The 22,682-nt window shown below is 46.5% G+C and overlaps 2 protein-coding genes and 1 pseudogene across 5 annotated transcripts in view; all 3 read right to left on the reverse strand.

Moving 5' to 3' along the window:
* The window catches only part of RADIL (Rap associating with DIL domain), an 84,620-nt gene that overhangs the window by 55,137 nt on the left and 6,801 nt on the right, over window positions 1–22,682 (reverse strand). The window lies entirely within an intron of this gene.
* Window positions 962–7,875, reverse strand: PAPOLB (poly(A) polymerase beta). Its single transcript, XM_057302819.1, has one exon. The coding sequence runs from the start codon at window positions 7,652–7,654 to the stop codon at window positions 5,741–5,743; it is 1,914 nt and encodes a 637-aa protein (XP_057158802.1). The 5' UTR covers window positions 7,655–7,875; the 3' UTR covers window positions 962–5,740.
* LOC100983427 (large ribosomal subunit protein eL22-like) lies at window positions 9,881–11,759 on the reverse strand (annotated as a pseudogene).

Genomic DNA, 22,682 nt, shown 5'->3' on the forward strand with positions numbered 1-22,682 from the left:
CTGAAGATAGAAGGCATGAACTAGAATGATGGGGCCGAAAGGAGAAAAAGCCTGGTCCCTGGTGACCAGGAAAGCCACCGTTACCAGCCCTGAACTTACTGTTAGGTGAAATAAAGCTGTATTGTGCCCAGGCTACTCTGACCTGGCCAAATGCAATCCGAACTCATGAGGCGGCATTAGGTGGGGTTTTCTGTTTGCTTTTGTTTCTGGGGAGGGTGGTGTTTGGTCTTTGTCATTGTTGATAAAGAGGTTATCACTTTGGGCCAGGCGCGGTGGCTCACGCCTGTAATCCCAGCACTTTGGGAGGCCGAGGCGGGCAGATCACCTGAGGTCAGGAGTTCAAGACCAGCCTGGCCAATATGGTGAAATCCTGTCTCTACTAAAAATACAAAAATTAGCTGGGTATGTTGGCGGGCGCCTGTAATCCCAGCTACTCGGAAGACTGAGACAGGAGAATTACTTGAACCCGGGAGGCGGAGGTTGCAGTGAGCCGAGATGGTGCCACCGCACTCCACCCTGGGCGACAGAGCGAGACTCCGTCTCAAAACAAACAAACAAACAAAAACAAAAAGATACCACTTTGGTATTGGTTGTTTAATTATATTTCACACATATGAAAGCATTTGTAACTTAGACTAATAACAAAATGAACACCATTTCATCCACCACCCAACCTAAAAAGAATGGACTAGTTCCAGAATCACATCAACCCTCCCAAGCACATCTTCTTGCCTGTCCCCACCTCTCACCCTACCAAAGGGAATCACTTTCCTGGATTCCGTATTTAACATGGCCTTTTTTCATTTATAGTTACACCACACATTTTTGGAACCCTAAATTATACTGCTCTACTTTGCTTATTTTGAAACCTTATGTAAATGGTATCACACTGTGTGCATTTTTGTGCTTTTCCCTCAACACGATGACACACAGCTAACACTGACGCAGGCAGCTACGGTCTAATTTCACAACTTTATGGTATTTATTGCATGAATATGCCACCATCCAGCCATTCCCTCATTGATGGATATGTGGATTGTTTGGAACTTTCGGCTACTACAAAACATTGACATAAACACTCTCATACTCATTTTCAAATGCTTCCTGACTTTTCTACCACCACGCGAAATACCAGAGAAAATTATGGTAGTTAAATGGCACACTGAAGGTAAACTAGAAGGTGTGTAGAGTTCTGGACACGGCTGTGGTCCCACAGACTCTGGTCACCCCAAAGACTAAGGGGATCAGTAAGATGAAGTACATCAGTGTCCCGCAGCACGAGGGTGAAGACCTACGAGGAGACTAATTGGAACGCAGAGTGTGGGCCCGTCAACTGTGCTAGATAAGACCAAGCTGCTTCCCAAAGGGGACAAAACAATTTGCACCATGTTCTCACTGGCACCGTGTTCGAGTTTCCGTTGCTCCTCATCCTCACCATACCTAGACAGTGTTAGACTTTTTTATTTTTGTAAAAAAAAAAAAAAGAAATACCTCTCTGGTCTTATATTGTATTTTCCTTGTTACTACTGAGATTGGGCATCTTTTCATGTTTATTGGCCGTTCCTAGCTCCTCTTCCGTGAAGTGCTTATGCGCTTCTTTGGCCCATTTTTTAAACTGGGTTGTTGGGGATTTTATTGTTTTCGATTTTTGAGACATAGTCTTGCTCTGTCGCTCAGGTTGGAGTGCAGTGGCCTGATCTCAGCTCACTGACACCTCCGTCTCCTGGGTTCAAGTGATTCTCATGCCTCAGCTTCCCAAGCAGCTAGGATTACAGGTGCGCATCACCATGCCCAGCGAATTTTTGTACTTTTAGTAGAGAAAAATACAAAAGGTGGAGTTTCACCACATTGGCCAGGCTGGAATCAAACTCCTGGCCTCAAGTGATCTGCTCGCCTCGGCCTCCCAAAATGCTTGGCTTACAAGCATGAACCACTGAATCCAGCTTTTTTTTTTTTTAGACAGACTCTCACCGTCACCCAGGCTGGAGCGCAGTGGCTTGATCTCAGCTCACTGCAACCTTCACCTCCTGGGTTCAAGCGATTCTCCTGCATCGGCCTCCTGGGACTGACAGGTACATGCTGGGACTACAGGTACATGCCACCACACCCAGCTGATTTTTGTATTTTTAGTAGAGATGGGTTTTTGCCATGTTGCCCAGGCTGGTCTCGAACTCCTGGTCTCAAGCGATCCACCCGCCTCGACCTCCCAAAGTGCTGGGATTACAGGCGTGAGCTACCGCACCCGGCCTGTTGATCTTTAAAACAGACTTTTTCCTTTGTCACCCTTAATATATTCTGGATAGTAATCATTTGTCAGTTTTATCTTATCACAAAATCTTCTCCCAGCTTAGGGCCTGTTTTTCAGTTTTTCACTTTTCACGGTTCATTATCTGATGAACAAAATCTCTTAATTGTACCAATCTCTTCTTTCATGACTTGAGCTTTTTTGTGTCTTCTTTATGCTGTTACTTAATTTCTAACTTACTGTTCTGTGGTGAGAGAACATGTCCTATAAATCAGATACTTTGAAGTATGTTAAATATTACTTTTGATATAGCAAGAGGTTAATTTTTGTACATGCCCAATGCTTACTTGAGAATAACATGCATTTTCCAATTGTGGGGTGGAAGGTTCTATAATAAACATTCACCAGATCATTCATGGCAAACAATGGCTGATAGGGATGGGTGAGAAATCCGGCCCTGGCCATCTGTTTACATATTGTCTATGACTGATTGCCCTCTACAAAGGCAGAGTTAAGTAGCTGTGACAGAGACCGGATGGCTTCACAAAGCTGAAAATATTTACTGTCTGGTCCTTAATACAAAAAGTCCACCAGCCACTACACCGGACTGTGTTCAAAAACTGTTTCCCTTCTATTTTTATCTGCTTGATATCAATTAATGAAAGGCTGTTTTGAAATCTTCTATGATAATGACACATTTAGCAATTTCTGTTCATCTTTGTTATTTTATGTTGAGGCTGAGTTATTAGGTGCAGACAAGTTTTAAATCATTAAATGTTCCTGATGCTGTAGGACTTCTATCATTAATGCATGGTGCTCTTGCCCTTAATAATTATTTTTGCTCTGACACCTACTTGAATAATGTTGTTATTATCCCAGCTTCTTTTCATTAGCGTGCCTTTTTTCCATTCTTTTATTTTGGTTGTGTCTCTTTTAAGTAAAACAGCATACAGTTGGACTTGGTTTTCCCATGGAATCTGACCATCTCTGCCTTTTTTAATCAGGAAGTTTGGTCCATTTATTGTAGTGACAGATATACTTGGTTTCATTTCCATGACCATAGATCGTGTTTTCTTTTTACTCTATTTTTTTGTGTGCTTTCCCCCTTTCTTTCCTGCCTTCTTCTGGATTCAGCTTAACTTCATTTTTTACTTTTACTTACTTGAAATTTTAACCTTTTCATGTTTCCCTAAACATTACTACATTCTAGACTTAGTAAGGTCGAAAAGTTCATCAGTGACTCTACTCTCCTTCAGAACAATGTAAGTACATCTGAATTCATATCTTAGATTTAAATCGTACTATTGTCCAGTATTTTAGTTTCACTTTGCTTGTTTGCCATTTATTTTTATTGCATTTTTAATGGAGAAATAAGTCATCTGTTTTCAAAACAGTGCTTGAATATACCACGAGTACAGATACCATAAAACAAAGCAAACTCCACTCACTAGGTACATCACATGAAAAAATGGTCTGACATTCAGGTAATAAAAATTAGAAATAAAAAGTCCCAAGGTTCCAGCTTGGTAAAACAGACATAGTTACAGGTAATGTTTAATAAACTAATTTTTTTCCCAATGTGTAAACAAAATGACCAGACTAAATTTGTGCCTGGCCATTTCAACCTAACGCCATAGCCATTCAAAATACAGATATTATGCACACTTCACCCGATTTATTATTGTGGTGAAAGGGCAAAGATGTGAGAAAAAGAAATACTGTATACTAGATATCAGAAAGTAATGGTGAAAGAAAAGTCTCTACAGCCTAAAAGGACATGACTATATTCCAACTTTGGAAAATTAATGCAGAAGGACAGGAAAAGAGTTTAAGTAATTGCAGTTTAACATGAAAAGTGCAGAGTTAGAGGAGGGACGGGGGGGGGGTTAAAGCAAGGCTAACTGGAAAGCCTGTTAAGTCTGCTGTCTAGATTAAGAAAGACTCAACCTTCATTCATTCACATCTGTTGCCCCTCACATTTCCTAATCATAGATGCTCTACTGCTTAATTATGACATTTTTTTTTAAACTTAAAGTATTGCTGATCTTTTGTAGACTAAAAGAGCAGAAAGCCAGTAAGATGTCAAGTGCTTGCTAAAAATTACTTTTTTATGTTTCTACATGTAAAATTTAGAGATGAATTTTGATAAATCGTTTAAAAATAAAAGTGTTTAAAATTCTTGAAGAAAATGCCTTTTTGCTTATGTGTGCAATTGGAAATTAACTTTCCTATAAGGAGGTATTCTGTGGAATGAACAAAACTTCTCATATGCAGTGATCAAATGGTCATCCAAGATCAGAAACATATCTCATAGACATTACATTTAGTAAAGTTTTGCTAAAATGTGGTGTTTCGTCATAACCAATATTTGGTGTTTTGTGCCATGTGCCCACAGGATTGTCAGTCACATCATGGTTTAGAGAATATTATTCCTTTTTTCTTGTGAAATGACACATAAGCATACTGTGTGCATACAAGCAAAGAGAAGAGAGGGAGGCAAAAAGCTTTTTTGTTTTAGGACTAATGATTGAGGACAAGAGAATATGGAGCCTTGATAGCTCAAAGAAAATGTTTGATTGCTGATTACTCTAAAACAGTTCTACAGATTAAAACCAGTGTGTCCTTTCTCCATAGTGTGCCATCAAAACCAAAGACCTACTAATGGTTGATGTCAAAAACATACCTTAAAGTTGACATTTCATTTTAAAGGGTTACAGCTACCTCATAGGGACTGAGCTAGATGTACTTTTATGCTTTCTCTGAAGTATAGTACACCACTGCACAATGGTATCCAATTTTAAGATTAATAGTGAAGAAACCTCTTCAGGGAAAAATAAAATTCACCAATTTGAAAAATCTAAAATTAGTTCTACTTTCTAATAAAAAATATAAAGTGCCTCATCAGTATAAGGAATTCTGATACCAGTTTGTATTGCATATTTTCCCAACAATGCATCAAGCATAAATCCAGTCCAGATGTCAGTCACGGGTACAAATATAGCTGAAAGGTTTTTTCATTTTAAGGGCAGTAGTCCTTTGAAATAGTTAATGTAACTGTTGCTGATACATTAATAACAGTACCTCTAGCTGTCACATACTAATGTGGACTTCTGATCAAGACTGGCTCAGTAAAGGAAGTTACCAAATGAGCCTCAATCTATTTCAAGTCATATCTAGTCCCGTACCCCTCATTCTCCTTCCTTAGTATTTGAAGACAACAGGTTCAGTTCGCAGATATTGTTCACGGACCCTTGAGGTTGTTTTTAACCATTCAACCTGTTTTACTGAATTCTTGATAACAGGAATTGGATTTGCAGGGAGAACAGGGATACCGGAAAGATCTATACTGATGTTCCCCGAGAGGCCAATAGAGAAGATGCTGTCTGAATTTTTCTAATGGAGTTGTACTTGTCTTTGTATTGAGTTTCTCCTCTTCCGTTTTGGTTTTCTTGGTCCTTTCTTCTTTATGAGGCAAGAATATCCTCTAGACTCCAACTATAGGATTAGATATGTTTGTTGCTGAGTTTCCTGAAGGTCTGGATGGCTTATGAGACATGTTGAAGAAAGAACTCTGGCGACCATGGCCTTTGGTGATGGAGAAATGGCAGGCTGAGAGACAGCGTGAGGAATACTTTCGTTTAATGCAACCCCTGAACTTTCATTGGTATTCACCTGTTGCAAGGAAATTTCAGTAGCCTGTATGTTAGCCACAGATGCTGTCACTACAGCCAAGGCAGGACTGTTTCTACCCTGAGAACTGCTAATCAATGGGCCTGTCTTCATAGTGCTAGTAGATGAAGGCACAGACATGCTGTTTTCACAGCCTGCAGACAAGTCAAAGCTGCTGTCGTTCAAATCTGTCAATCTTCTACCTTCTGTTGAGTGTGCTTTCTTGTCCTGAAGCACATGATGAGGCAGCAGCTGGTGAAGCTCCTTTCTTCTTAAATGCATTGCAGTAATTTTCATACCCATCTCAAACATCTTACTATTCACTGCTTGCCTATAAACAGTATCTGTGAAAGACTGGATATCATAGGTGAGATCAATGCTGAGAATTTCAGAGTTTTCTGGCTTTTTTAGCCCTAACCCAATCACCCACATTGTACAAAATTCTTCCATATCAGGATTTTCTTTGGGTGCTGGAAATGACTGTGGATTCACATGTGCCAGTGTAATAAATTCATTCTTCTCCAAGCTCCCAACCAGGATTCGGATCTTTGATTCCACCAAGCCCACCCATTCTAAATGTTGTTTTTCTGTTGATGCACTTGCCAGAAGTACAATATAATGCTTGTACTTTTGAAAGAAGCTTGGAGCTTCAAAGAGTTTGGACCACTCTGCCTTACTTAGCAAAATCTCGTGTGTGATAGCAAGCCCCTGTTTAAACTCCTCAATCATGACCATCCTGGTTGAAATAGACACGTTGTATGTGGAGTTCTGCTGTGGGTATGCTGGTGTGATGATAGGCATAAGATGGTACCTATCACTGGGATTTACTCTTGGGTCCCATACAGGCAAATTAAGATTCCGTTCTTCAGGCTCCTTCAGTAACACTGGGTTTGGCCATTCCCATTCTGAAAATACCAAGAAGAATTTCCGTACAAGAGTTGACGCTACTGCATTTGGATAAAGCTGACAAGTTCTTGCTACTAGCATGGCCCAGGAAACACCTCCGAGGAAACCTAATATATTGGAATAGATATTGTGGCACTTGGCCCACAGTTTGATGGCTCTCAGAGTCAGCCTGAAGTTGTCAATGTTTGGCACTAGATGTAAAATTTCATCGGTTACCCGGCAACCATTAAGGCTTCTTATGCATCTAATGTCTAAATTTTTAAGTAGACTGTCATCTCTTAAGTCCAAATCTTCTGGAATAGTCTGTAGTGCTAATCTTGCAAATAAAATATCAATCTCTATCCCATCAAAACACAGTTTGATAACTGGCACAAATGCCTCCTCGACAGCCCTTAAATCTTTTACTTCCTCCTGTAGTTTCAGTTTAGCATAGAATGAGGTGAAAAAGTCGCTTCGATCCACATGACTTGGTGCAACGCACAAGGCGTCAATATCTGCGCCTTTCGTATGTACTCCTAATCTGTAAGAGCCAAACGTAAAAATCTTTCCTCCAACGTTTTCAATTACAGACTGGGGAAGACTCTTGCTTTCACTGATTTCGCGTATCCATTCCTTTACCAGATTATTTAATTTTTCCAAAACTAAAATCCTGCGCTGCAGTTCCTCTTCCTCTTCGAAGACCCCGAAGGGCCTGAGGGTTTCTATTAGCCTCTGGGTGAGGAGGCAGTCCGTCTCCTTGGGGACCGCTAGACTGATAGGCGAGAAGACGCCGTAGCGCTTCGGCGGCGGCGCCGGCTGCGGTGGTCCCTGGGTTGTCACCGGAAACGGCATCATCTTTCAGCGCCCGCCCCGCCAGGGCACGTCCCCCACCACCGCGACCTTCGCGGCCGCCGCCCGGGTCATGATCCGCTGAGGCGGGAAGGGCAGGGCTTCTAGCTGCCCTGGTCCGACCCCACTCCCACTCCCTCTGCGCGCCCGCCGCTTCAGGAGCTTCTCCTCCTTCCCCTCAGCCCCAACATGGCGCCAGACCCCTCAGCGGCTGCGTTCCAGAACCTACCGTACACGCGCGGGCGCCTGCGCACCCGCCGCCAGCGCGAGGGCTCACGGGAGCCACGGCGTTCTGGGCTGGGGCTCCTACCGCTGCGCGGGGGGCTATACATGGGGGTGGGCAGGATTCACATTGTTGATGACCGGCCAAACTCAACCCTTTATTGCCACTATTTTACATATTTGCCCAACTTTACCCATCTAATTCTTTGCTCTCCAAGTCCCTCGACATCGCAGATGTGCATCCTTTTTGGGGGCACCCTCAGCACTCTTCACCCTAGCGTGCACCCTTTGGAAGTCCAAAGACCCCTTCGTGGTGGGAACCCGCGGTGGAAAGCAGCTTCTGTCTTGTTTCTTGGGCCGTTGCTGGACGTTGGTTTAGCTGGGGCAGCATTTCGAGGTCGACATTTGTGTTCTGGCCATGCTTTAAGGGCGCGATACTGCTGTCCTCTGGTTCCCGTTGAGAATTCCGCAGCTAGGTGAACTACTGCTCGTCTGTCTTTTCTTATGGCAGCTATAAAAGTGTCTGTCCCTAGTGCCCTGTGATCCCACCACTGTGTGTCCAGGCATAGATTTCTCTTTAATAATCTTACCCAGGCTGGGCGCAGTGGCTCACGCCTGTAATCCCAGCACTTTGGGAGGCCGAGGCGGGCAGATCACCTGAGGTCAGGAGTTGGAGACCAGCCTCAACATGGAGAAACCCCGTCACTACTAAAAATACAAAATTAGCCGGGCGTGGTGGTGCATGCCTGTAATCCCAGCTACTCGGGAGGCTGAGGCAGGAGAATTGCTTGAACCTGAGAGGCAGAGGTTGCAGTGAGCCAAGATCACACCATTGCACTCCAGCCTGGGCAACAAGAGTGAAACTCTGTCTCAAAAAAATAAAATTAAATTAAAAATAAAAATAAAAAATATAATCTTACCCAGGATACACTATGATTCCCGAATCAGAAGTCATGCTTTTTATGACCTCCAGAAGCTTCTTGGGCACTTCCTGGGAATATGTTCTCCCACTTGTCTCCTGATTCTCTTCATCTAGACACGTTGTCAACCTTCTCACTCTGTCCTCCATGTCTCTTAAGCCGTGTGTCTTTCTGGGTGATGCCAGATTACCTCCAAGTCCTCTCTTCAGTTGTATTTAGTCTGCTGTTTAAGCATCATTGAAATATCCACTTAAATACTTATATTTCACTATTTTGTTCTTTTCCAAGCTTCTCTGCCTTTTAGATGGCATTCTGTTCTTTCATGGTTTTCCCCCTACCTTTTATTTCTTTAAACGTGTTAAACAGACTTATTTAGTACTCTATAACTAATTATTCTAATTCCGAATGCTCTTGAGAAACTGTATAGTTTGTTGTTATCCAAGAACTCAGAGTGGTATTACCTCTTGGGTCTTGTAATTTTGGATTGTGAGCTCATTTCTGGTGAAGCTTGGAATGCCTGTGTAGAGGCTGTGTCCTTCCAAAGAGGATTTGCTTTGTTTCCAGTAGATGTTCTTGTACACTATAGAATTGCAGTCAGTGTAATTTCTTATCCAGGGATTATCCACAACATCTAGATGGTGCAACTTTGAACCCCAAATACATGTAAGAGGACATGTGGTTTTCAATTTTAAGGAACAGTCTTTAGTTTTTCCCACCCAAGTCAAGAGAGAGAACTTCCTTTGCCATCTCCTTTCACCAGGTAACAGATTCTTCTTACTCCATTTTTTCACTCAATGTGTCACCCTTTGAGGATTCCAATTGTATTTGGAGGGGTCTCAATTCTAACTCCCTACCTTTTAAGGTCCCAAGAGCTTTCTGTCTCTTCTTGGACAGCTGCTAAACTTAAGTTTCTCAGTTTCCAAGACTGGCCAATGCCTCTAGGGCGGTTCTAGTTTCAGAATCAGCTAAAATCCTGAGGTTTCAAGGTATCTCTTTTTTTTCCAGCCCTAGAGACTTCCTTTATTTTCCTGGGTACTCAGCTATGCATTCAAAAAAATGATTTCTTATATTTATCCAACATTTCCAGGCACTTTACATAGAAAGATTTTCTGGGATAATTAATCCCATATATTGCCAGAAATATAAATACCTTCTTTTTAATCCATTTCAACATTGGCTTACATGCTCAAAAACAGCTATCAGCAAGGTCTTTGGTGACCTCCATGTTGCCCAATCCATGACCCCAATGATTTCCATCTTCTTTGACCTATGGTAACTTCATCTTGGCCTCTGCGACACCATACTCTTTATGTTGTCTTCCACATGTCTGGCCACTCCTCAGTCGAATTTGCTGATTCCTCCTCCTTTACTTGACCTCTAAATGTTGGGAGTTCCTCCAGTTTCCATTCTAAGCCCTCATTTCTCCTCACTGCATGTACATTCACTGCCTGGTTAATCTGCTGATTTCCACAGCTTTAAATACCACTTACTTACAGATTAATTCATATTTTAATCAGACTGTCTTCTGAACTCCAGATCCATATTATCTGACTGCCTGTGGTTGCCACCTATATTTGGATGTCTTTAACTTAACATAGTTTAAAGAGAACTCTAACTCATCCTCCCATAGTTTGCTTCTCTCTCAGTAGTCTCCATTTTAGGAAATGACATCTCTTTCTACCCAACTCTTGATACGAGAAACCTGGGAGTCATTCTGGACACCTCCCTGTTTTGCATCCTCAACATCCAATTCATTTACAAGTTCTGTTGATTTCACCTCCAGAATATACTTAAAATCCCTCTACTGCTTTCTACCTGTTCCCTTATAACTCTAGCCCAAGCCACCATCAACTCTCATTTCAACTTCTACAACAACTGAATTAATCTCCTATTACTGACCTTTTCAAAGTATTCTCTACCTAGGAGCCAGAGTCATCTTTTAATCCCTCCAATGACCTCCCATTATACGCAGTGTAAAATCCAAAATACATAACAAGCCAGGTTGATCTTTTCCCCAACTATCTGTCTAGCCGCACCTTCTGCAACTTTCCCCTCTGCACCAGCTGCAATGGCCTTCTTGCAGTGCCTGCCTTTGCTTCATTCTCTCTCATCCCTGGATCTTCACACAATGCTGTTCTGTCTGACCAGAATGCTCTTCCTGCCCCACCGACTGCCCACTGCTCTCTACCTGGTTGGTGTGTTGTCATCTTTGAGACTGGCTTACATTTCACCTCTTCAGAGTGAATTTCCCTCACCCCCCATTCCAAATGAGCACCTGTGCTTCTTTTTCATAGCACATAAAACAACTTGTAGTTGTAGTCATGTACATTATGACATTTTGGACAACAGACCATATATACAATGATGGCCCTGCAAGAATACAATATTGTATTTTTACTGTTTCTTTTCTGTGTGTTTTTTTTTTTTTTTTGGTTCCCAAGTTTTACTCAAGAACTCATACAAAATATTTCAGATAAATGGAATTTAATCTTTGTCTTCCTCCTCTTCTTTGTCCTGGTTAATCTGGAAGTAATGTAATTCGTAACTCTCTTTGCTGTTAGCAACTACGTGTAGCCAATATTCTTCAAATATTTTTTGTTGAGATACTTCAAATACCTTTTTGAGAAAGGGACCTCGGATGTCACAGTGATCTTGCTCTTCCTCCTTTCGATGGTCACCACCCCTCCACCAAGGTTCCCAGCTTTTCCATTCACTTTGATCCTTTCTTGCAAAAACTGCTCAAATTGGCAACACCCGTGATTCCATCTTCTACGGGGTGGGTGCAATCAAGAGTGAACTTCAGAACCTGCTTATTTTTTTTGCCCCCCTTCACCACAAGGTTTTTCACAGGAGCCATGGCAGCAGCGGAGGCAGAAAGGGAGGTGAGTGAACCCCTTTTCTGTGTTGAGATATGTTTAGACACACAAATATTTACCGTTATGTTCTAATTACCTTTAGCATTCAGTATACAGAAATATACTGTAGAGGTATGTAACCTAGGAGCAATAGGCTATGCCATATAACCTAGGTGTGTAGTAAACTATACCATCTAGGTTTGTGTAAGTCACTCTAGGATGTTCCAACAATGACAAATTGCCTAATGATGGATTTCTCAAAACATATCACCATCATTAACGGTGCATGACTGTACATGTTTTTTGAGTGATTATATCTGTGTGTGTGCGTGTGCATGTGTGTGTGCGTGTATGTGTGTTTTAAGAGATAAGGTCTCCTCTGTTACCCAGGCTGGAGTGCAGTAGTGTGATCATAGCTCACTGCAGCCTTGAACTTCTGGCCTGTCTTGCCCGCCCAAAGTGCTTGGATTACAGGCATGAACCACTGCACCCAGCCACATCTTTGTTTTGATTGCCTACTAGACTCTTGACTCCATGAAATCATTTATTTATAAATCCATGAAATGGATTTGTTTTGTCTATTGCAACATATCCAGCGCCTAGTCAAATGCCTAACACAGAGTAGCCAAATTTTACTTATGAACAAATGAGAACAAAAAAATATTTCTCATTCAAGTCTCTGGGAAATCAATATCTAGAAAATCTGTTTCTTGAGTTTTGATTAGATAGAGGGGCAATTTCAAATCTATACGTTGTGACCTTGGGGAAATCTTTAATTGTCCGTTTCACAGCTGCTCACAAAAGACAGCTACAGAGTTTCTATGGCTGCATTCCTGTAACACTCCACTCCACTGCAATGCCTTTTGATTTGAAAGTGTCTCCAGGGGAGACTTATCCTGGGTCAGTGAGGGGTGAGGAGAGCAGCACAGTCAGTGCTATGGTTTGGATGGGGTTTGTTTGTCCCCACTAAAACTCATGTTGCAATTTGATCCCCAAAGGGGCAGTGCTGGAGGCAGGCCTAGTAGGAGGTGTTTGGGTCATGGGGACAGATCCCTCATGAATGGCTGGTACTGTGCTCACCGTAGTAAATGAGTTTTCGTTCTGGCAAGACCAGATCGAGAATGGATTGGTTTCCAAGAACAGTAGGCTGCTATAAAGCCAGGGCACCCCTCAGGTTTCCCTCTTTGCACCTGTCTGCTTCCCCTTTGACCTTTTCTGCCATGTGATGATGCAGCACAGAAGCCCTCACCAGAAGCCAGGGCCGTGCCCTGGAACTTCGCAGCCTGTGGAACCGTGAGATAAATAAACCTCTTTTCCTTATACATTACCAGCCACAGGTATTCTGCTGTGGCAACAAGAAATGGACTAAAGCAGCGCCTAAAGGTGTGGAGGGGCACACAGGCACATGAGGCTTCTGAGGAAGCTGCTGTCCAGCCATGCTCACCAGGAAATGACATGCACATATGCTCTGTAATCCAGCAGCTCCGTTCCTGGAAGAATGCCCCCGAGAACTCTGCACAAGCCCTCAACAGGTTCATTGTGTCACCATTTTAGTAGGAAGAAGCTGTACCCAATTTGAGTGTCTGTGCTTAAGGAAATGAATATGTAGTCTAGGCATATAATGGAAAACTATGAATCAGTCAAAAGCAATGAGCTGACTAGAGCACCATGGGTAGGTGTCAAAAACATAATGTGAGGCCAGGTGTGGTGGCTCATGGCTGTAATCCCAGCACTTTGGCAGGCTGAGGTGGGAGGATCACTTGAGCCCAGGAGTTTGAGACCAGTCTGGCAACATAGTGAGGCCCTGTCTCTATTTTTAAAATAAATAAATAAATAAATAATGTAATGTGAGTTACAAAAGGAGCAATGAGCTTTATAGCTCAATCCCACTTAGGTAAATTAAACATATACAAAATATTATTTATGTATTAAGGATACATATGAATCCAAATATATGAAAGCTAAGTTGGAATGGTATTCATTAATACACTAGAGTGGGTTCCCAAGGACAATGACAATGAAAAAAGAAAATGATCCTATCCATCCACCAGAGCATCTGCCAACAGATTGGAAACCCATGGCCACACAAAGCAGAGAGAAGCTTGGCCCTTTCTCTGCACTTCCTTGTTCCCCATATTGGTGAGACGGCTGTCCTGCATTAGGCATTCGGTCATGGCTGCAGGCCAGAGTAAACTAACTTTCATAACTTTGACTTTGACATCATTGGTTTCTTATTATGGGGAAATGAACCGTGTTTTTTTTTTTGAGATGGAGTCTCGCTCTGTCGCCCAGGCTGGAGTGCAGTGGCATGATCTCGGCTCACTGCAAGCTCCGCCTCCCGGGTTCACGCCATTCTCCTGCCTCAGCCTCCTGAGTAGCTGGGACTACAGGCGCCCGCCACCACACCTGGCTAATTTTCTATATTTTTAGTAGAGACAGGGTTTCACCGTGTTAGCCAGGATGGTCTCGATCTCCTGACCTCGTGATCCGCCCGCCTCGGCCTCCCAAAGTGCCGGGATTACAGGTGTGAGCCACTCTGCCTGGCCATGAACTGTTGTTTTTTAAATAACATATATGTGTACGGGTGGCAGCCTCTGGATTAGCTATCAGCAACCCTCACAACTTCTTTGCCTTGTACTAGAGGGTGCAGAGCCGAAATCTTTGTCTAGCTTCCTCTGCAGCCAGAGCCAGCTGTGGGTGGCAACGGCATCAGTGAAGCTAGCCTCCCCTATCGTGTGTGTTAGCCACGCTTGCTTCACCTTCCTCCAGCTGCAAACTTGTGCCAGCTTCACGTTTTCTAGTGGATGTTTTGCCATTTTCTTGCTGATCTTTAGACATGCATTACTTTATTCTAGTTATTCATCACATCAGTTTTAGATATTGCAAACATTTTCTTCTAGTATATCACCTATCTTTTATCTATACAGTGTCCTTGGTCAAAGAAAAATTTTGAATTTTGATATAGTCAAATCTATCTACTTTTTTTCCTTACAGATTGCACTTTAAAAACAAAACAAAACAAAAAAACAGGCTGGGCACAGTGGCTTATGCCTGTAATCCCAGCACTTTGGGAGGCCGAGGCAGGCAGATCATTTGAGGTCAGGAGTTCAAGACCAGCCTGACTAACATGGTGAAACCCTGTCTTTACTAAAAATACAAAAATTAGCCGGGCCTCATGGCAGCTGTCTGTGATCCCAGCTATTCAGGAGGCTGAGGCAGGAGAATGGGCTGAACCCGAGAAGTGGAGGTTGCAGTGAGCTGAGATTGCACCACTGCACTCCAGCCTGAGTGACAGAGCAAGACTCCATCTCAAAAGACAAACAAACAAACAAAAACAGATGAGGTCTTGCCCTGTTGCCCAGGCTGGAGTGTAGTGGCATGATCACAGCTCACTGCAGCCTTGACCTTCTGGGCTCAAGTGATCCTCCCACCTTAGCCCCCTGAGTAGCTGGGACTACAGGCCTGTGGCACCACACACAGCTAATTTTCATATTTTTTTGTAGAGACAGAGTCTCATTATGTTGCCCGGGCTGGGCTTCAACTCCTGGCCCAAGTGATCCTCTCACTTCAGCCTCCCAAAGTGCTAGGATTACAGGCGTGAGCCACAATGCCCAACCACTTTGCACTTTTTAAGCCTTCTTTATGAAATCTTTCATTTGGCTATATAATTTTACCTTTGACACGTAGGTCTCTGATGCATTTAGAGGAAGGACCCAATTTCCTTTTTTTTTTTTTCCATATAGCTGAAGCCAGTTATCCCAACATAATTTACAAAATTCTTTCCCCAGGATTTATGATGCATGCTATAGCCCACCCAATTCCCACAGGGTATTTGGTCTGCATCTGCACTCTCTCTTCTGTTCCATTGCTTTATTTGTCTCTTCCTGCCCCTAAAACCACATAGTTTCAATCACCATGGCTTTAAGGTATGTCTCAAGACTAATAAGGTCAATCCCTCCCACTCTTGCTTGTCTTGTTCAAACCTATCATAGGCATTCGAGAATCTGACTCTTTCGCAAAGATGGACACTCAGGCCAGGTGCAGTGGCTCACACCTGAAATCCCGGCACTTTGGGAGGCCAAGGCAGGAGGACCACCTGAACTCAGGAGTTCAAGACCATCCTGGGCAACATAGTGAGACCTCATCTCTACCAAAAAAAATAAAATAAAGAAATAAGTCGAGTGTGTTGGCATGTGCCTGTGTTCTCAGCTACTCAGAGGGGCTGAGGTGGGAGGATCGCTTGGGCCCAGGAGATCGAGGCTGCAGTGAGCCATGATTGCACCACTGCACTCTAGCCTGGGCAACAGAGTAAGTCCCTGTCTCAAACAACAACAACAAAAACAAAGACGGACACCAAGTCTTGCAAGGACAGCACGGCAGGGAAGGGGGCGCAGGGCGAGCTGACCTCTCAGTCTGTATATATCTGAAACCTCTGAAAACACTTCTGCCACTTAAACCCTCAAAACAAAAGAACGATACATTCTCTGTCAGTATATTCTCTAAAACCATGAGAGACACTACTCAATATGATTTAAACAGATCCCCAAACATCTTTCAACCAACATTATAGGTCACTGTTGGGAACCAACAGATATTAACGTGGTTTTTTGTTTTGTTTTGTTTTGTTTCTTTGAGATGGAGTCTCGCTCTCTTGCCCAGGCTGGAGCGCAGTGGCACAGTCTCAGCTCATTGCAAGCTCCACCTCCCAGGTTCAAGCAATTCTCCTGCCTCAGCCTCCCAAGTAGCTGGGATTACAGGTGCCCACCGCCATGCCTGGCTAATTTTTTATATTTTTAGTAGAGACGGGGTTTCACCATGTTAGCCAGGCTGGTCTGGAACTCCTGACCTCAGGTGATCCACCCTCCTCGGCCTCCCAAAGTGCTGGGATTACAGGTGTGAGCCACCGTGCCCGACTATTTTATGTCTTTCAAACAGTTCACACCAGCGACAACATCCCCCTGTGTTTTTGGTGTTAATGCTAAACTCTGTCAGTGGCCCCTTATGGAACGTAGCTGGACGTCACCCGAGTCCCCAGGGCAGGAGGGGGTGCTGCCCCTCCGGGACTCACTCAGCTCAGGGGACAACAAGGCTGTCAACGGTGCCTCTATGATCAAACTGAAGGTTACTGATTTTTTAAGTGTAAGCAGTAAACTGAAGGATGAAACTGGCTGTGAGCAACTAACCATTCAACTTTATTTTCTCTTTGAATTGGAAATGCTCAAACATGTCTTTAAAGTTCAATAACTTTTCTAGTTTTAGGCTGGTGAAAAAAGGTTTGGGGTTGTTTTGTTTTTAGCCAGACCACATACAATGAACATTTCCCACTGTGACTCTGTCATTGGGAATCCACTGGAAGGGAAGTCCCAGTTAAGTGGCAGTGAGTTATTCCCATGTAAAAAGAGGAAAAGCAATCCTTTCACCTCCACTGTGCTAAGATAAGAGTTATTTTCAAGTCAGAGTCATAGCGGAAGAAAAATATTTCAAATGAAAACAACCACAAAGAGGTTTGCGGACAAGGGAGGACAGAACTCACGGCACCCCGTCGGCAGAGGAAGGCAGCGGTGCTTCCCGCATGCACACAACAGTCCCTGCGGCCCGAACACCCCTGGCTGTCATCGGGGAGGCCGAGTCCTGCTACCTGTCCTGAGTGACAAGGCGGGACGACAAATGCAAACTCAGAGCTGGCACTCAGTGACAACACAGACCTGCCACCCGCCTGCCAGCTCCATCGCAGCACTGGGGGCAGGAGGGCAGCCCACCACGCCGCCGGGTGGCCAGGGCTGCAGGTTCCTCCGTCGCTCAAGCCACATCCACACTCCTGGACGGCCACACCGTCCCCACACCACCCTCCCACACACACACAAAGAAAACGGACCCCACTCGGGAGTCTTGCAGACGCATAGGAGCTAAGACCCACAGAGGGGCCTCCTCTCCTCAGGGCACCAACCCTTCCACAGGTATTTAATAAGTACCTACTGTATACCAGACATTGGATGGGCTGTTTTTCAGTCAAAAGCCCAGTGAGTGCTGGGGTGGTGTTCCCAGGCTTTGTTTAGCCTGAACCTTCCTAGCTAAACCTCGGCGGCTTTACAAACTCTCTAGGGTGCCTCTTTACAAAGGGGGTATCCAAAGCCACGGTGATGTCCCTGTCTCCAGGAACGCATGAATGCCAAGACTCTGCACGTCACCATCCCTGAGACCCTGGGTTTGCCAGGCACCCAGCCCCTCCGAGAGTGGCCCAGGAGAAACAAATGTCGCCACTGTGGATCAGGCCTGAGGGCCTGGGGCGGGTACTCAGCCACATGGTCCCAGTGGGCAGGGGCTCGTGTGACCGAGTCCAGGCAGCCAGGTCCAATACTGCAGCTCTCAATCGAGGGCAGGTCTGCCTCCAGGGAACATCTGGCCATGTCTGCAGACATGTTTGGTTGTTACAACTTGGGGATGGGGGCACAGGAGCCAGGGACACTGCTCATCGCCCTGCAACCACGGACGCCTCCCTCAGCAAAGATGCCCCAACCTAAAATGTAACGGGAGGAAGGGAGAAAGCAAGGAAGGCCAGCCCTCCCGGGGCTCTGCGCGGGTTTAACACTTACCCCTGCTGCAAAGGCAAACCAAGCCTCCCCTCACCGTTCCCCAGCCCCTGACAAAAACCACATGGCCCTGTCATCGCCCCTCCCCAGTGCACCTAAGTGACTGCTGTCTTATCTCGGTGACAGGACCCAGGCCCTCTCCGTGGGGCACCAGCCCTAAATACAGCCTTCTAGGAAAGGGGAGTGAGAGCCACTTCCAGCCCGGCCACACCTCCAGCACCAGCCTCCTCCTGGAAGAGACCCTCTAGGTTTTGTGACTCTGGAAATCAGGGGGGACCTGGTGGCCATGAGAAGGAGACATTTATGGAAAACAAAAACCCAAAGTGCCTGCGTGCATTTCTACAGGGGGGTAGCAGTGAACTAAGTGATGAGTGAACCGGCAGGAAGCGCCTGGCTGACACCTTCCCCACCTGACTCTGTAGGGGAGTCCGAGGTGAGGGGCAGGGGAGAGCCCTGAGAGACTCTGGCGAAATGCTTCCCCTGAAATGGTGCAACCCGTTAGCCCAACCCAGAACCAATGTGACTCTGTTTTTCTTTTGAGTCAGAGTCTCGCTCTGTCACCCAGGCTGGAGTGCAGTGGTGTGATCTCAGTTCACTACAACCTCCGCCTCCTGGGTTCAAGCGATTCTCTGCCTCCCAAGTAGCTGGGATTACAGGTATGCACCATCATGCCCGGCTAATTCTTTTATATTTTCAGTAGAGACGGGGTTTCACCATGTTGGTCAGACTGGTCTTGAACTCCTGACTTCAATTGATCTGCCTGCCTCGGCCTCCCAAAGTGCTCGGATTACACGCGTGAGCCACCGCGCCCGGCCAAGTGTGACTCTTACCATAGGAGTAATGGGAAATTATTGAAAAACAGTGTTACAGTGTTGAGCAACCTGGGGCTGGACTCGTTAACACAAACGTACATGGTCACACATGCATGCACACACATGCACACCACACACACACACAGTCACACGTGCACACCACATCACCACATGCACAGGCCAGGGGTCCCTTCCCTTTCTCGCCACTTTTTCCAGGTGAGATCGGACTGTTATCTCACCAGGGATCAGTGACAGCCCCACGCTGGGTCCTCTTGGGAGAGAATGCAGGAGCTGAAGGGGCCCTGGCGTGCGCTGGACCTCACTGGGCCTGCCCTGCGGGGGCAGATGTGATCCTGCCATCCCGCCATCCTTTTGAAACTACACCACCCACTTCAGTAGGATTTGTTTCACTGCAGCCCCCCACCTTCCCCCAAAGCGACACAGTGACGCATGCCCCACACTGAGGGCCGCTCTCAGGACAAACAGACACCACAGCAGCCCCATCGGTGCCCAGGGAGGCGCAGGACAGGCGGGCTGCTGGAAGGCGCAGAGCTCACCATCACCGGAGGTATGTAATGGAGAGGACACGGTGGGTGTCAGGAAAGCCTCCCCACCACGATTCTTCCACGTCACTCCAACCTGAGGCAGGCTGGTGCCCATGGCTGCTGGAGAAGCTGCTACAGTAAAAAACCCCTCGGCTTCCCACCTCCTCCCCTTCTCTGGCTCTCAGTCGTTCCCCTTGGAGGGGCGAGGGAGGAATCGCCTAGTGCCGGCTGCAAACTCACTCAGGGGGACGTGGGACACAGCAAAGGCTCAGCGCCCTCCCCGTTCCATGCCTCCAAGCCAGCAGGAGAGACCTCACAGAGGCGGGTTCCAGGGATGCGCACAGAGGCCACCTCCAACCCACGGAAAGGCCGTGCAGGTGTCTCACGCAGGGAACAGTTCCAAGTGGGAGACTGTGTGTGTGAGCACCTGTGTGGACATTTCTCTGTCCAGGTACCCATGTGTCACCACAACAACCGAACACGCTCTAGCGCAAAGCTTCTGGGCGCGGGCCCATTTGAGGCGGGGCTGTCCAGCTACAGTGGGGTCTGTGCGGGGTCATCCCCAGCGGAGCCTGGCTTATCCACATGGGGACCCCCCGGGTCTAGCCTTCCCCCAGCTTCATGCAGAGGCTCAATAACCGTTCTGTAATGAGCAGAAGCATGTGTGCATGCCTCTACCAGCCGCTCCATCTCAAACCACCCAGCTGCCTTGGTGAACCTTCTTGGCATGGCTGAGGGTTACAGGAGTCCCTGGGCCACAGCCAGAGAAGGTCAGCAAGGAAGGATGAGTCCCCGAGGCCCAGGTGGCCAGCTCTGGGTAGGTAACACAACCTGCTCCAGCCCAGATGAGTGTGTCAGTATGGCTGGGCAGCCTGATGGACTCTCTTTGGCAGGTTTGGAAAACCGCCACGAGCTTAGACAGGCTGTGAGCAGGGGCGCTTTTGCTTGCCCAGAATAATTTAACAGGAATGATTCCAAAAGAAGTGCGTGAGCTTGGCCAGGTGTGGTGGCTCACACCTGTAATCCCAGCACTTTAGGAGGCCAAGGTGGGCAGATCACCTGAGGTCCGGAGTTCGAGACCAGCCTGGCCAACATGGTGAAACCCCATCTCTACTAAAAATACAAAAATTGGCCGGGTGCGGTGGCTCACGCCTGTAATCCCAGCACTTTGGGAGGCCGAGGCGGGCGGATCATGAGGTCAGGAGATCGAGACCATCCTGGCTAACATGGTGAAACCCCATCTCTACTAAAAATACAAAAAATTTGCTGGGCGTGGTGGCAGGCGCCTGTAGTCCCAGCTACTCGGGAGGCTGAGGCAGGAGAATGGTGTGAACCCGGGAGGCGGAGCTTACAGTGAGCCGAGATTGCGCCACTGCACTCCAGCCTGGGCCACAGAGTGAGACTCTGTCTCAAACAACAACAACAACAACAACAACAAAATTAGCCAGGCATGGTGGTGCATGCGGTAATCCCAGCTATTCAGGAGGCTGAGGCAGGAGAATCGTTTGAACCTGGGAGGCAGAGGTTGCAGTGAGCTGAGATCATGCCATTGCACTCCAGCCTGGGTGACAGAGAGAGACTCCATCTCAAAAAAAAAAAAAAAGAAGCACGTGAGCCTCAGACAAGCTCCTGTCTCCTGCAACATGCACTCTGGCCCCACCGTCCTACACTGGCAGTCACCCAGCACCTGTGAAGAAGGCGGGCCTTCCCAGGGCTCCTCCTCGCCCGGTGACACACAACGCAATGGCCTGAGGACAGGCCAGGCTGATCCCCAGCCACACAGCAGCAACCCTGGCCCGTGCTCTGCAGCCCCAAGGTGGCCCTGTCCCACTCGCTTTTTGCCCTCCGCTTGGCAGAGGCGACGCGTGGTGGAAGAATGACTGAAATTCTGTGTCTGACATTGAAGAGCCTTTGTTCCCATGCAGGAAACATCCCACCATGCGCCTCCTCCCTGTCGGGTTTCCTGGCCTCACAGGAGGTCTTTTTGCATCAGGAGGGGAGGGACCCCATCTCTGCCACCAGATCACCTGTCCTTCCAAGGGACCACCGGATCGTGACATGGCAGGGTCAGGATGAAAACCAAATCCCAGAAGTGGCGACCTTTGGGTGGAGGAAGGATCCCCAGGTGCAGGCAATTGGGGGTGCTTGTCTGAGCAGACTTTAAGAGCCATAATTAAAGCAACCACAAGTTACTCTTTTTATTGTTATTTTTTTGAGACAGGGTCTCACTCTGTTGCCTGGGCTGGAGTGCAGTGGTACAATCCGGGCTGCAGCATCTGCAGCTCAAGCCATCTTCCCACCTCAGCCTCCTGAGGAGCTGGGACCATAGGTATGCACCACCATGCCTGGCTAATTTTTTTATTGTTTGTAGAGATGGGGCCTCACTATGTTACCCAGGCTGCTCTCAAACTCCTAGGCTCAAGCGATCCTCCTACCTTGGCCTCTCAAAGTGTTGAGATTACAGGTGTGAGCCACCACACCCGGCCAAATTTATTTTATTTATTTATTTATATTTCAGACTGAGTTTCGTTCTTGTTGCCCAGGCTGGAGAGCAATGGCATGATCTCGGCTCACTGCAACCTCCGCCTCCCAGGTTCAAGCGATTCTCCTGCCTGAGCCTCCTGAGTAGCTGGGATTACAGGCGCCTGCCACCACGCCTGGCTTATTTTTGTATTTTTAGTAGATACGGGGTTTCACCATGTTGGCCAGGCTGGTCTCCAACTCCTGACCTCAGGTGATCCACCTGCGTTGGCCTCCCAAAGTGCTGGGATTACAGGTGTGAGCCACCGCGCCCGGCCAAAATTATTTTTTATGACACACACCTATTAAGATAATCAACTTCTTTCCACCAAGTGAATAAATCACCAGACACAGTGGGCCCCAGGCCCCGAGGCTATCAAGCCCTGCGGCAGGCACTCAACACCGCCCGCGCTCTCGGCACTCCTCAGACTGATAATGATCGGCTGCCCGTGGCCAGGCCCTCCTCAGGAAGGCCTCCCACCGCCCAGGCACCCACAGACCCACGGTACGCCGAGTGCACCGTGGTCACCTCTGGAGACCTTGCAACCCGGCAAAGCCACGTAGGTTTTG

The sequence above is a fragment of the Pan paniscus genome, chromosome 6 (assembly GCF_029289425.2).
Source record: "Pan paniscus chromosome 6, NHGRI_mPanPan1-v2.0_pri, whole genome shotgun sequence".
NCBI lineage: Eukaryota > Metazoa > Chordata > Mammalia > Primates > Hominidae > Pan > Pan paniscus.

Excerpts from the sequence above, each read along its gene's own strand:
- PAPOLB (XM_057302819.1), bottom strand. The coding sequence starts at position 7,654 with ATGATGCCGTTTCCGGTGACAACCCAGGGACCACCGCAGCCGGCGCCG.